Source organism: Apodemus sylvaticus, chromosome 2 (genome assembly GCF_947179515.1).
Source record: "Apodemus sylvaticus chromosome 2, mApoSyl1.1, whole genome shotgun sequence".
NCBI lineage: Eukaryota > Metazoa > Chordata > Mammalia > Rodentia > Muridae > Apodemus > Apodemus sylvaticus.
This window is the reverse complement of record NC_067473.1, coordinates 58788480-58803991: the sequence shown is the minus strand read 5'-3', so window position 1 is coordinate 58803991 and position 15512 is coordinate 58788480. Positions and strand designations below refer to the sequence as shown.

The window sequence follows — 15512 nt, the reverse complement described above, 5'->3', positions numbered from 1 at the left end:
AGGACTCAGGATTGGTTTCCTATAAACATCATATATAGCTGTAAAGACAAATTTACTAGTGTTTTGAGGATTTTGATTAGCTTATGTGCCAGATTTTTTTTTTCCAGTTGAAACCAGGATGTCAGGCTCTTAAGAATTTCAATTCCTAAGCTGGATGATGATGGGGAATGCCTTTAATCCCAAGCACTCAGGAAGCTGAGGCAGGTGGATCTCTGTGAGTCTGAGGCCAGCCTGGTCTACAAAGTGAGTTCCAGGGCAGTCAGAGCCACACAGAGAAACCCTGTCTCTAAAGAACACCAAGGACAGCTTGAGGCGTAGTGGCTGAACACATGCTGCTTAGGTACAGCCTTGCGTTCAGATGCTTCACTAAGCACCACAGCGTAGGGTACTTTTAAGAGGCCCTTGGTCCTGAGAAAGCTCGATGCCCCAGTATAGGGCAATACCAGGACAGGGAAGCAGGAGTGGGTGGGTTGGTGAGCAGGGGGAGGGGAGGGGGATGGGATAGGGTGTTTTTGGAGGGGAAACCAAGAAAGGGGATAACATTTGAAATGTAAATAAAATATGAGAGAGAGAGAGAGAGAGAGAGAGAGGGAGAGAGAGAGAGAGATTATAATGTGAAAAAAAAGAATTGCAAGGTTAGTATCAATTGGTCTAAATGGGTCACATTATTAGGAGTGGATGGGGGCGGCGGTGTGAGAAGATACTGTCAATCTAGAAAAGGGAGAGGGGAAGGAAGGAAGAGATTAGGCATGAGTGGGTGAACTTTGTTCTTTTGTGGCTAGATACAAATAAAGAGAACCCCGGGTGACCTAAGAGAGGAGGTTTTCTTCTGGCTCATGGTTTAGGGAATGCAAATCATCAGGCCAGGAAAGGCGTGAGAGTGGAGCCAGATCCAGCCTGTGGCAGTGGGAGTGTCAGGTTGCTCATCCCAAGGGGTCAAGAGGCAGAGACAAGATGCTGGTCTGTTACTCTCAAGCCCTGCCCCATGTCCACGTTCTGCCAGCTAGGCCTCACATCCGAAACGGTTCTACAACTTTCCCAAATGGCTCCACCAGCTGGAGATGAAGTGTTCAAATGCATGAGCCTGAAGGGGGTGGTTCACACTGTAATCACCTGCGACGACTGGAGAGTATCTAGCTTTGTCCATTTCCCTACACCCAAGTTAGACTGAAACGAGACATTTTTAAATATGCATAAAAGCGGTCTGGAGAGGTAGCTCATGGTTAAGATGGCTTGCCCCTGCTTACCGGCCATAGCGGTGTCTTCAGAACCACTTGAATCATGTCAATCTGTTCCTAAAGTTCACTGTAACATCTCAGGATCCATATGTATGCATATTTTGTGTTGTGTTGTTCTAAGAATGTCTTATGTTTTCTCATTCCCCAGCTCATGACCACAAAACCAAAATAGGAGGAATCAAACCATTTTCATTCTGAAGTCTTGTTACTTAGAGAGATATGTAATGGGACACACTGTCAATCAGGAGAGCTGGGACTTCTAGCACGATCTCCTACAGGAGACGATACCTTTAAAGTAATTTGCTAAAGCTTTTAGATCATCTGAATAAATGATACAACTAGACTCATGTAAAAAAAAAATTGGCTTGCCTTGCTGTTCTTCCAGAGGACCTGACTTTTCTTCCCAGAAAGCTAGTTGTGTGGCTCTTGTTCCTCTAGCTTCAGGGGATCCAGCATTCTCTTCTGGCCATAAGACATATGCATAAAACTCTAAGAAGTGTTTTTAAGTAGCCTTCAAACTAAAAGAACTTTAATAGGAAATACAGAAACAAAATTCAATACCAAAGCCTTGTCCCACCCCCCACCCCCTGTTTCTGTTCTTTTTCTTCTTTTTGGAGTAATCAATCTTCTAAGAGAACTTTTTTGGGCAAATGTAAGTACCTTAATGATTTATACAGTTTCAAAAGAATGTTTCATTTAACTTCCTAATGGAAAATAATGTTCTGCTCAGACATCTTAAAATGTATTTTTAAAGACTTGTACTTGAGACTCAAGGTCATGATCTAAGCATTCTGAATAAGTGTTTTCATGTGTCCTTGTCTGTAGTTTAACTGTCGATGGGCCTTGGTATTAAATCATGGGGGAAAAACATCAATGGTACAGCTCTAGAAGGGGATTTTGGTGGATCAAATGGATTTTTAAAACTTGCTTGTTTTTCTAGAGCAGTAAAAATATTTACTTTCAAATGTCTAATCATCGGGATATTTCAGAAGCCCATAAAAATGTATTACTGATGAAAACAGCTAGCATGTTTTCTTTCCCTTTATTTATGTCTCCAAGCCTTGGAATCTGATAACAATTCTACAATAGAGGCCTTTCTTCTGATGGAAAGAGGAGATGCCGCTGGGTGTGGATAGCGTATGCCGGGAATGTAGTGAGTTCATAGCTTGAAAAGTGAGAGCCCTGGCTCTCTGCTTGGTGCAGAGGGAGTCGGACACAGAGTGGGGCCACCAAGGATCTGTGCCCAGACAGAAGCACCACTGAGGGTTGTTTCTTGGGAGAAACACCGGAGCTCAGACTCTGGTCCGCTAAGTGTGAGAGAACGGCTTGGTGTGAACTCTTGTTGCCTCTTTTGCCCAATAGAACCTTGACATCCATCAAACTCACTCACCCGTCTTCACAAAATAGCAAATCCTGGCTTCCTTCTTCTCAGAAGGCCACTCACCTTCCCTGAGAAATTACTATTATAATGTTAATTTTTTAGGTTGTGTGTTGCAGAGAATCAAATGAACTCATAATCATTAACAGTGATATCTACTGATGTAAAATGCTAAGCACTGTGTTAATGCTTCCTTATCTCTCCTCGTCCTCTAAGAATCCATGAAGTGGTTACTTTCATTGCCGTCATTTAATACAGGGGCAAGCAGAAAATTGGAAAGATTGGTCATCTTAACAGTGCTCAGCCTTATGGGATAGGCCTAGGATTGATACCACAGGTCCTACTGCCAAAGCCTAGGACCATAATTGATAAGCTTACAATCTTTGATCATGATGCCTCTTAGTGTTCCTTCATTTATATAGAACAGTGGTTCTCAAACTTCCTAATGCTGTGACCTCTTAAAGCAGTTGCTCATGTTGTGGTGACCCCCACAACCATAAAATTATTTTATTGCCACTTCATAATTGTCATTTTGCTACTGTTATGAATCATAATGTAAATATGTGCTATGCAGGACATCTGATATGTGACCCCTGTGAAAGGGTTTTGCAGTCCCCAAAGGGGTTACAAGCCATAGATTGATAGCTGCTGTTATAGAACATACATATCTACCTATACATCTGTATTTATGTTCTTATGCCTTCCAGCTATGTTTACTGCTGTGCTGTTATTAGTCTCCATTTACCGAATACATTTCAAAGGTCTAGAACATCTCTGTACTAAAGTAGGAAAAAATGCGTCTGCAAAAGTATAGATCCTTCCCTAAATGCCTTGTGTACCCACACTCAGCACAGAAAGTCCAGGCCGATGTAAAGGAAGTGACACAGGTGGCTCCAGATTTGTGATGATGAGAATGTTGCCCCGAGAAAGCCAGAGTTGCCAGCGGAGTGTGTGTGTGTGTGTGTGTGTGTGTGTGTGTGCATACGTGTGTATGTGTGTTTGTGTATGAAGTAAAACCCAGAAACAGAAAGAGAAGCAGAATAAATGTGGCCATCTGTTTATTCCCATGAGGCTAGTAGAGAATAAAAGCAGCAAAAGTAAATATCTATTTACCTCTTCATTTGCTCAAACAGGCAATTGACTAAAATGCTATTGAACTTGAAATGCATCCACACAATGCCTTTTGCTTAGAAACATTACATTAGGGATTTTCTCTGGTTATGCACAGATTCCCTTCTGTCAATCAAAATATCTTTCTTATGCTTTTGGTCAAGACCTCTCTAATCTAATGTGACCTTCCTGACTCCGTTCAGGTAACTGTTGGTCTCTATAGGTCTGTATAGAACCTTGCACTTTATAGATACTCTTTCTATATGTAGATGTGCATTCGTTATAACACTTCATTTATTTATCTGTTTTTATGGTGCTGGAGATTGAAGCGAAAGCCTGAATATGCTGGTCAAATATTCCAACCCTGAAGGAAATAGCCAGCCCTCTGCCCCCAACAGAGCATAGAACAAAAGAGATGCGTGATAAAATGTGTTGAGAAGAAACGAGTGCTTCTGCAGCCTCTACCCTGGAACAGCTCTATCTGCATTTATCCTCCTGCCATTCCAAAGCTGGCATGACTTCTTTTTATTCTCCATATCCAGACGACAGTTAAGTCTTCCCCTGCCTGGCCCTAGGTATATTTTATAGGACCTTAGAACTACCTTTTTTTTTTCAAAATGTAAGATTCTGTATTACTTATTTGATTTCAAATCAAGAAATATCCCGACCTATTACGAACAAGAGGAAATGACCTCTGATTCCCCTGAGAAAGCACTCATTCCTGTGACAAAGGAAGCCAGGGTCTGGAGTTAAAGGAAGAGGAAGGGACTTGCCTAAGGTCTTGCATGCCCTTTGTCCTGAGATCTGAACTATGATTTTAGATAGCTCTTGATTCCTGGTTTGGCCATCTGTTTCCTGGACACACCCTGAACTGGCCATGAGAGCTTGCTGGACTGTAAAGTCTGACTTTCACTACTGCTATAATGATCATTTTACCAAATGCTAATGGGCTTGACCTAATTCCAGCACAGCAGACCTATACAGTGGCCCTTGAAACACGAACAGGTAAAGCCAGTACAAACATAGGGCCACTGATAAGCACAAGCAGAAATGTAGACGGAAATGCTGGTTAACAATATTTGGATACATTTGTGTTATTAGGAGCCTAATTGAGCTTTGGTACACAGGCTTTCTACAACCAACATTCACAGAAGATAAATCCTTGTTCACACATCACCACCATGCTTTCGTCCTGGAAAGCATGAATGGAGCGGCTGTGTGGTCAGTTCTTAAGAGTTCTGGCCAAGAGAAAATAAGGCTCATTGACTCTAAGTCCCGGTCCGGCTTACACCACTGTGAGATGCTTCTCTTACTGGCTGTAGATGCAGAACTCCGTCTAATGCGGTGCTCACTCTCTGCTCTGCCATCCCTCTAGCCCCAGCACTCTTTAGGCTACACCTCTGCTCCTCCATCTTCTGTACTCTTGTTTCCCACAATTCTCTGAGATACAGAAGTGTTTATCTGCGATCACCTTCATCTCTCCGTCTCTGTTCAGACACTTCGTCTTGGTTAGTTCTCGGCAGACATTTGCCGGGTAGACTGAGAGCTCAGGAATCCAGGAGAACCCAAGTGCTTTAAGCAGAGGAAGTAAGAGGTGTGTCCTCCTGTCTGGGTGGTGTCCACATGCCTTTAATGTCCTCTCCATTCCAGGTCTAACCCTTCCCTGGGTCTCCATCTCTCTGCTATTTTTCTCCCTGTGATAAGTTTCCATTATGCCTTTATGACTTCTTACCCTTTCATATTGACTTTTTGGGGGATATGACTTCGGCTTTTTTTATTGCCACGACAATGGGTTTGACCCAATTGACCTTTCTTATAAGATTTTTCTCTTCTTTCAAATAAAAATCCAAGTTTCCTATCTTCTAACATCTGGGGAAAATCCCCATGCTGACGTGGTTTCTACCTGAAATTCAACACTATGACTGTGACAACCAAGGCCAGAGTTTTCTCACCTTTCTCTGCTGGAGACGAGGCAGAGACTTTTCTTGGCGGTGCCTGATAAAAATGTGTGGAGAAAGGATGGAGGTACCTGTAGCTCTGAACCTTGGAACTGCTCTATTTTAGGTTAATTTACTATAGTCATTCAAAACTGGAGCTTAGAGTCTTCAGACTTTGAGTTTTCTCTGCTCTTGACAGGCTTGCTAATTGCCACATGGGATCTCTTTCCTCCCAGTGACTTTTCTGATACCAAATCTATCACGTCTCTATATCTCAGTCTACTGTACCTAGTTTTTACCACCACACTCTCATCCCATGTAACTCCCTAGTGAGGGTCCTAAGATGTCCTTCCTCAAGTTGCCTGCAACAGATTCTCTCTCCCCTGAGCTCTACTTGTCTCATTTTCTCCCCTAGTCGGCCTCTCCTATCCCACCCCATCATTTCTATTGATAAACTGTATTCCTCATGGTAACTTTAGGTTCACAGAGAAGTTGAGTGGAAATGACAGTGTTCCCATGCTCCCCTGTCCCCTCCCCAGCCACAGCCCCTGTCATTGTTAGCATCCCATACACAGTGGTGCACTTGTTACTGTGGGTGGCGTAGGTACAGTCACATGCCATTCCACTCTGGTTCTGTCGTTGCATTGAGTTCCATCACAATGGCATCCGTCTGCCATCATACCATCTCACGGGTGGTTTTGCGGGTCTAACATCCCATGCTCTGCCTGTGTCCTCCTCCCTCACCCCTCTCCAGCTCCCGGCAGCCACTGGTCTTTTTGCCATTTCCGTAGTTTTGTGTGCTTTAAATTTTTATTTATTAACTATTACTTTAAATTTGGATAGATACATATTCTATGTTGGATGCATTCCCCTCTGTCCCTCCCTTCCTCCTTTTATTTTATCCCCTCTTCTGTTTTTTTAGACTGCTTCCGTTTTTTTGTATCTCCACTATTACTTCTTCCACAGCTATGGCAACTCCCAACACAATTTCTGTGAGTAGTTTATCATCCCAGGGTGATGCTAGTCTTTCCTTCTCTCGGCATTCATGTTTACTTCCAGCTATATAGCTGATGCTTACTGCTTAGATAGGATTGTTATTAAAAATAATAACAACAGCTATTAGTAATGCTGTCGCATTAGTAATTCAATGTGTCAGCTACAGGCTAAGGTCATTTATAAATTTAATCATCTTCATGACAACCACAGAAGTAGGATTAGATGTAGATAGTACGCTGATTTTATATAAGACAGCCATGACTTAAAGAGAGGCCACTTGCTCAAAGCTACATAGCTCCTAAGTGGCAGAGCCATGCTGTGATCCTTAGTCCACAGTGCAACAAGCACACGTGGAGACACCCCACCGACAGCCATGCTCATCCAGACTTCTCACCTTTGGATCCTTCATGCAAGTCAGTAGAATAGTAGACCATGAGACCCTGGCACTTTTTATTACAAGTTTAGGTTTTCAGTTTTGTTCTGCAGGGCTGTGGTAGGGTCATTTGTACCCATCATGCTTTGTGTCTGGCATGCAAAACTGTGGGGCTTTTCTCTCCTGGCAACTACTTGGTATGCCTACCTTGAACTACTGACCTAAGCCACGTTAGAGGCCACTGTCCTTCCATCTGAGGCCTGAATGCTAAGATGCACATTTCCACTCTCTATGTCACAGGTCAATGCTTCCTTTGTCCAACCTTCCCCTAAGTCGACACCTCAAAGGCTTCTTCACATGTTAAGGTGGCTCCCAACTGTCTCCACACCCTCCTCGGTAACTCAGACCTTGGTAGTGAGCGTTCTGATTCAGATGGTCAGGTGAAGGCACTTTTCTAATAAGAATCAAATCCGAAATAAGACTCATCTGGGGCCTGCTGACTGCTTCTGGTAGCCAATGTTAGGCATTTTCTGTCATTTCAGTGTTATTTTAAGCCTTTATGTTCATGCATTCTCTTTTACAATTACAAATTCTACAATGTCCAGTCTCCATAAATATACAATTATCTGATTCTTCTCTGATCTCCATTTTTCTTGAAATGTGTTTTCTTTTCTTAATGCAAAATTTAGACTTTTAGCAGGAAAAATACTTAACATCCCTAACTGTTTTTACAAATAGCTTGCGATGTGGCCACATTTGGCCCTTCAGAGGGCAGAGTCATTGTGATCAGAAAACAAGGTTGCTGATAATGTATGTAATGTCAACCTGGGTCCTTACCTCTCTGCTTCCAACCGCATCTCCTCCCTCTTTTGTCTCCTGAGTTCTCTGCGACGTTCAAAATCATCCATAGTGAGGTTTCGGGTTTAGGGAGCCCAGATGCTATCTTGATCTAAAGGAAGGAGGCAGAGTCAGGATTACCAAGGAGTCACCAGCCCCTGTATTAGTCCCTCCCATTTCACCCCATCCTCTTTTCTTTATTTTTAAGAAAAATACCTTACAACACTACTAAAGCAACCAGTGGTCAATTTCTGACCCCAAACAGACTGCACCTTCATTTTTAAAGCTATTAAAGTAAATAAGAGCACAGATTACATTTAAAAAGTAAGAAGGAATCTCAGGAGACAGAAATATTGATCGCACAACCTCGGCTGGATGATCCAGCCCTTTGTGACTCGCTGAACTCCAGACGACACTTAGACCCAAATGAACAAAGAACAACACAGACGGGGGAAATAAAGACAGAGAGGAAAACAGGCAAGAAAAGAAGTGTGTGTGTGTGTGTGTGTGTGTGTGTGTGTAGGGGCAGACAGAAGAAAGGAAAAATCAGACAGTGCTGCATGCAGGCATCGTTTGCATATTCTGGAAGACAGCACTGTTTTTTTTTCTTCAAAGTATGCAGAAATCATAGGAGAAAAACAAAATCTCCAGAAAGCAGTGTTTTAGAAGGCAGCAAAGTTTTGATCAAGCTGTCTTCAGAGCTCAAAAATCCCGGCTCTCTCCATATCTAATCCAACCATTTGACCCTTTCCTACCTCCTCCGAGAGGACTTTGATTCTGGAAGAATTTCCAGCTCTTCAGATGCTGAGCCTGCTTCCACTGTGTATCTGTGCCATGCAGTCAAATATTCCAGAATCTCCCTTCGGCCCCTAAACCCAAAATGACTCCCAGGAAAGGGGAAGTGGGCTCCTGTCCCCGCTTTGTTTACAGAGCTGTCAGTGGTTAGTTAAACCAGCCTGGAATCTGGCATTTAAGGCGTGCTGTGCTGGAAGATTGTTTCCTGTGCAGAGCAGGAGGCCTCCACTTCCTCTGGATTCCTAGGCGCTCGCTCGGGCTGCACTCAGCTCACAAAAATACTTTCCAGCGCCTTCTATGAAGATGATCTGAGCCATTTGTCCAGAGCAAGCAAATCGGTGTGGCAAACAAAACCCCAGAACCATCATAGGATGGAATCTTTGTTTGGAAAAGATTTCAGGAAAAAAAAAAAGAATCTGAAATAAATTGGCAAAGGAGGGTTTTGCCCTCACCACTTTTATAGTGCATAAAAACAAAAATCAAATCTTAGCCAACAAAAATAAAACCATGCAATGTTTGAAATTTTTCACACTTTATGCATCCTCTATGGTATTAAACTTTTTATGCATCTTCAGAAACTTGGATTTGGGTTTTTATTGGAAGTTTTAAAAATAAAATTTCAATTGTTTTGTTTCACTCTGACAGGAGGGTTCCCTATCCCTTCTAGTCATGAAAGAAACAAGGTTTTCTTTTTGCATTTCACCAAACAGATTTTTCTCAGACCAGATGTGTCAGAGCATGCTCATAGGCATAGGACTTGAGAGACTGAGGCAAAAGCATTCTGAGTTCAAATCCAGCTTGAGCTAAAGAGTGAGAACCTGTTTCAGAGAGGAAAATAAAAAACTCCCTTCTCACCAACATCCCTACAACTCTATACATTCTAGTCTGAACTCTCCATAATTATTAAAATAAAAAATAAAAATGATCTGAAGGTTTCTATGAGACCATCTGAAAATCTTTCTTCTGTCTGTTGTTCTGACCAAGTGCAGGGATATGAAGCAGCCATGGGAACAGTAGACCAAGCTGGTAAAGTAAGCTGGGGAAATTCTACTTTCTTGTGTGTGTGTGTGTGTGTGCTATATATGTGTGTTTTGTATCTGTGTGTGTTCATGTATGTGCATATGTATGTGTTATAGGACACCCACATATCATATTAATTCTGTATATATTTTATATGCATATTCATATATATATATGTATATATATATATATATATATGTATATATATACATATATATATGTATATATATACATATATATATATAGTTTTTGTTGCATAAAACCACTTCTTATAACTATAGCAATAGTTATGGAAGAAAGAATTCTGCCTATGAGCAAACTGTTCTTGCTTTTAAATGTTTTGATAACGGGGACACCCCTTCTGAGGTGGTTAGTGCTCCTGCCTATCAAACCTAGATAGACATTTGCTGCTTAGCAGTCCCAGAGCTATGCTTATTCCTGTATCTTGGAAGGGTCAAAGAGCATTGAACAAGGAGCCCTGAGCCCTGAGGCCCGAGCCCTGAGCCCTGAGCCCCGAGCCCTGAGCCCTGAGCCCTGAGAAGATCAGAAAGGCATTGGTCTGTAGAAACAGCAGTACAGGTAAACAGAACAGAAGCTGACAACCCCATGCATTTAATGTAGCTGAAGATCCTTGCTGGCTCTCCCTCACACAAATCCTTTCTTCAATCTGCCCTTTTACTCCCTACCTTTTATTACTTACTTGGATCCCAGCTTTCTTTCCTGACCATAGAAAAGCTACTTATGATTTGGCTATAGACTGTATCTATGGATACAGTCAGGGAATAAGGGACCACAAAAATGTATTCCTGCATACAACTCTAGATCAGTGCCTTTGTGGACTATGTTCTGTGAATATCTGGTAGAAAGAAAACACATTTGTGCATTGAATAGTCTAACTCTCAGTTGCTCTGTGTGTGTGTGTGTGTTTATTGTGTTAATGTGTGTTTGTATATATGTGTGCATATGTCTGTGCATCTGTGCTTATATGATATGTGTTTATATGTGTATGTGTGTATTGTATTATATGTTTGCATGTGTATGTGTTTGTGTGTGCATATGTGTATGTGTTTATTTGTATGTGTGTTTGTATGTTTTGTATGTGCCTGTATGTATGTGTGTGTATGTGTGTGTGTGTATGTTTGTGTGTGTATTTATGTGAGTGTTATACGGCAGCAGGGTGCATTTGTGAAAATGGCTCTTGGCTGGTCTTAAAGCAAGACACCCTTATATCACACTATTCCTGTGTAGGAGGAGCCATGTCTGGGTAGAATTTTAAGTGATTCTCCCACTTAAAACAGCCCACATGTCCCCGGATAGGAATGCCTCATTTCTTCTCCTTCCCCCAGCCAGTGCTGAGTACATTACAGGTAAATTGGTTAGGAAGTAACTCAAAACAAACAGAGTGGGGAAATGTCCAGGCAGAGAGGATTTAGCAGCCATGAAGCTCTTATCTGTCACAAGTTAGACAGAGCACAAGAGGAAAAAGCAAGCTAAAGGAGGTATCCGTGTGAGTGACAGAACGTCCTGACAAATTAGGGAAATCTAAATGTGGGGCAGGGATTACTATCACACTGTTCAGAGAACTATGATGGGACTCCTTTAGTTAATAAATAAATAGTCCTTGCAAAGACAGATATATCTTTACCCAGGGCTGTATTGGTCTTTCTGATAAGGTTTCTGACATTGGGTTTTCTTAAAAGCTGGCCTGCTCTGTGATGAAGGAGGAATTTGGTGCTGTGGGCTTCTGGAAGTACGTGCACACCACCTTTTCCTTGGCTAAAGATTCTACAGCGCTCATGGTGCAGGTTGAGAGGCAGCATAGGACCTGAGTCCTTTCCTCCACAACTCACCAGCACCTCAGGGTCCCAAGCATTCCTTTCCTCTTCCTGCATTTCTAAAGGGTGTAGGGGGAAAGCTTATGTGTGTGTTTTCTTCTTCCTCCCCTCCCCCTTCCTCTTCCATTGTGTTCCTCTCTCCCCCCATAGCTGGCCTGGAACTCATAGAGATCCTCCTGCCTCTGTCTGACTTCTGATTCTTCTCCATCTCCTTCTCAAGATTGGGAATGAAAGTATGTCTGCATTCGTAAATCCAATTTGATTATTTTCCTCAAAAACTTGAGTTTAATTTCTGATTAGTATCTTTTAACCAAGAAGTTGTTCTTTTGTAGTGTGTGTGTGTGTGTGTGTGTGTGTGAGCACGTGTGCATGCGCACATGCACATGAGCACACTAGATAGTGATGTTCATTTTTTAATTAAAAAATCAAAAAAATTGTTCATTAACAATAATATATTTTAGAATAATACCAAAGCAAAACAAACAAACATGTTTCTCAGTGTTTTCAGATTCCAGCTATGTTATTCCTTGAGATTCAATTGAGGGATGATCAATTGTTATTTCTAGTTTTCAAAATCATGTTTTTAAACATCTAACAATCTTCATACCCTATCACTTGAATACCTAAAATTTATATTTAAAGAAGAAAGTATACATGCTAGGTGTGGTGGTACATATCTAGTTCCAGCACTTTGGAGGAAGAGGCAGAGGGATCTCTATGAGTTTCAGGTCAGCCATAGCTACATAAACAGACTCTGTCTCAAAAAAACCTGACCCCCCCCTTAAAAAACTCAAAAGAATAAAATATATGAAGTTCAGTACTTTGGAAGAACTGTGTTCCATGAGGACCTGCTCTTCTATGCAGTTCTTTGTGGAACTCTATCACTTTCTATCTGCTTTTTGAGATGAGGTCTCACATTGAAACTAAATCTCACCCATTCAGTCAGATTAGCTGACCCTCAAGGCCAAGGGACCCTGTGATCATCCCTTCAGATGGGATCACACATACAGTCCCAGCGTCTTGGGCAGGTGCTGGGGGTCTGAACCCAGGCCCTTAGGCCTGCATGCCAAGCATTTTACCAATGGAACATTTCCTTGATCCCAAGAAATATGGGATTTTGTTTTACATTCGTAAAACTGTTGTTATTCTTCTCTCTGGGCCTATGGCCTAACTGTAGATATTTCCAGAAAAATCTTTCAAAAGGATAAATCTACGTCTGCTTTCATATGGATCAGGATGTGTGGCAAGCATGGGCTGTCTTAGATGTATGTGTGCTTGCACATGGACCCACGCACACGTGTGTACACATGGAGAAGGAGAAGGTCCTGGGTAGGGTTTCCAACCTGGCATTCAGTTATGAGAGGATGAGACCTTTGTGGAGAACTGTGCCCTGCGAATTCCAAACCATCTGAAATCAAAGAATGAGTAAACAGGAAATGAGGAAATCCTCAGGATGCGGGGCCGTTGCCCCAGCTATCTTAGCATTAGTAAGGATAAAGTCTCAAGGATACTGAAGGAGCTAATGGAAGGCTCCCTCAAGGAGCGCTTACTCGAGTTATCCTATATGAGATTCTCAGCCATTTTTTTTTTAGCTTTTAAAACTTTTGATCAATAAATTCTATTTTTCAGAGCATAGAACAAATAGAAAGAACAGATTCTTTCCCCTCCCTCCCTGTTCCCTGCTCACTTGTCCTAGTTAGGTTTAATTGTGCCCTGCAGAGAGTGAGACAGAGACAGGAGAAACAGAGACAAAGAGACAGAGGCAGAATATTGAAACTCTAGTCTCCCACCTCAAAATGTCTTCTTATTTGGAACAGGGTCTTGGCAGATGTAGCGGAGGTAAGACTGACCCTATTCCAATACCAGGGTGTCCTTATTTTTGTTTTAAGAAAATTTGGTACAAAGGGACACACAGACAGAGGAAGGGTCATTTGGAGACACAGAGGGAACACCATGAGGTAGAGAGTGAGGAAGGGCGCAAATCCTTCCTTGTCATCTTCAGAGAGAACCTGGCCTTGCCTAGCACTTAAGGGAAGTCTCCGAACCTCCCGTACTGTGGCGCTTTGTCACAGCAGCTGCAGGAAACACACATGCTTCATTTCTAATATCGCACAGGACTGTAGTACATGTGTTACAGTTGACAACCTCATGCTAATGCACACTCGAGTCCATAGAGAACACTCTCTGTGATCATGTGACATGCATACTGTCATGTGTTCACACACCATATAGAATAGCTTCATGGCCGTGGACCCTCCACCCCAACCCCGTGCTTCATCTATCTCCTCTATCTCCCTCTTCTTCTCCTCACCCATCCCTGAACTTCGGTCCTTTCATGCCTCTGTAACGTTGGCCTTTCCAGAGTGTCATAGTCCCAGAATATTCACCATTTGATGTCCTCTTCAGACAGGCTTCTTTCACTAACAATAAGAATTTATTCTTCTCCCATGTTTCCTTATTTTTACATGGTCTTCTACGTCTCAGACTTACTGTGTAGCACAAGCTGGCTTGAGCCAACCTTTCTGCCTTAACCCTCCAGGATCCAGGACTACAGGTGTGTACCACTATGTTCAGCTTCTTCCAAACCTTTCCATAACTGCATAGCACTGCTATGTTTAAAAAGGCAATTTATGAGATAGCTTTTATACAAAATTTCAGACCTATGTGCTTAATCACTATACTATTCTTAGGATAGTCTAGTTATTGTTTTATTTCAGAGAGTGCCTTTGAACGGTTCTGAGAACGGTCAATGTCCTACAATTTAATTCTTGGACGGTGGGAGTTTAGATCAGAGTGTCCTTTAAAACACTCCTCCCTTCAGTCTTAAGTCTATTTAAATCAGAGAGCTAACATGTCACAAAAGATCTCTTATTACTGCTTTGTGTGGGGTATTATGGGATAGCGAGATGTATGACACCATGGTGGTGTATCTTAAAGTTTCATATCTTTGATGTCTTAAAAGTGTCTTCTCTCATATCACACCTTCTTTCTTTCCCACTCCTTTCTTTTGCCCACCCCAACCCTGTCATACCTTCTTTATCTTGAATTTTCTCTCTTTAACTCACTCTGTCCTCAGCCTCATATGTAAACATCTGTCTACCATTGCAAGGAAGTCCGTCACTAGACAAGACCTTTTAAAACTAGTTTTTTAAAGATTTATTTTATTTTTTACTATGTGTATGAGTTTTTGTCTCTGTATGGTATGTGCACTTGAGAACAAGTACTGAGAAAGGCCAGAAGAGGGTATTGGGTCTCCTGGAGCTAGAATAACAGAGAGTTGCAAGTATCCAGTATGGTGCTGGGAGCCCATATTGATGGACTTCTGCAAGGGCATGAAGCACTCTTACCTGATGATCCATCTCTAACTCCTAAACTACTTTTGCACCCAATGAAACTCCACAAAAGTGTCTATATAAACAATACCCAGCACACAATTTACATGCCACTACTGTATGCTTAAAAGTAGAATGCAACAGGAATGTGAAGGGGTGTTTGCCTTCCCGGAAGCTGTATTTATTTACATTTCTCTTTCTCATATTTCTTCAAGCTTCTGTCTGGCTCTTGCCGCTACGTTTTGGATAGGGCTTTGGTCTTTGATATGGTGACATTAAAGGGTGGTGAAACTTTAAGAGGAGGGCCTTAGTAGACGGTTACAGAGACCATGAGACCCTGAAGTTGGAAAAGAACTAGGGACAGTCTCAAAGGACCCTGGATCGCCCACTTGAGCTGCTATTAAAAAAAAGTGTGACTGGCCCTTCCTGCTCTCTGGTTTCTTGTCTTACTTTGAGAAGATCTTCACCTACAGATACTCCAGCCACTGTGATACCATCCACCATGATGTCTTCACTGAGCAGAAGCCGGTTCCCTTTTAATAAACATTTATCCCCCTGCATTTTGTTAAAGCAGAAGAAAATACATTAACATACATGCAGGTCTATTATCTGCTTCTACCTTGGGTCATGCCTATCACTGACTTCCTGTATATGTTCTCAC

General features: G+C 42.1%; 1 protein-coding gene across 3 annotated transcripts in view; it reads right to left on the bottom strand.

Annotated features, from left to right (window-relative positions):
* Cald1 (caldesmon 1) overlaps positions 1–15512 on the bottom strand; it is a 176643-nt gene that overhangs the window by 82271 nt on the left and 78860 nt on the right. For all 3 annotated transcript variants that reach the window (XM_052173418.1, XM_052173421.1, XM_052173417.1), the window contains exon 3: positions 7870–7981. In XM_052173418.1, coding sequence (XP_052029378.1) covers positions 7870–7940 — 71 coding nt within the window. In that variant the 5' untranslated portion in view covers positions 7941–7981. The remainder of the gene's footprint in view (positions 1–7869; positions 7982–15512) is intronic.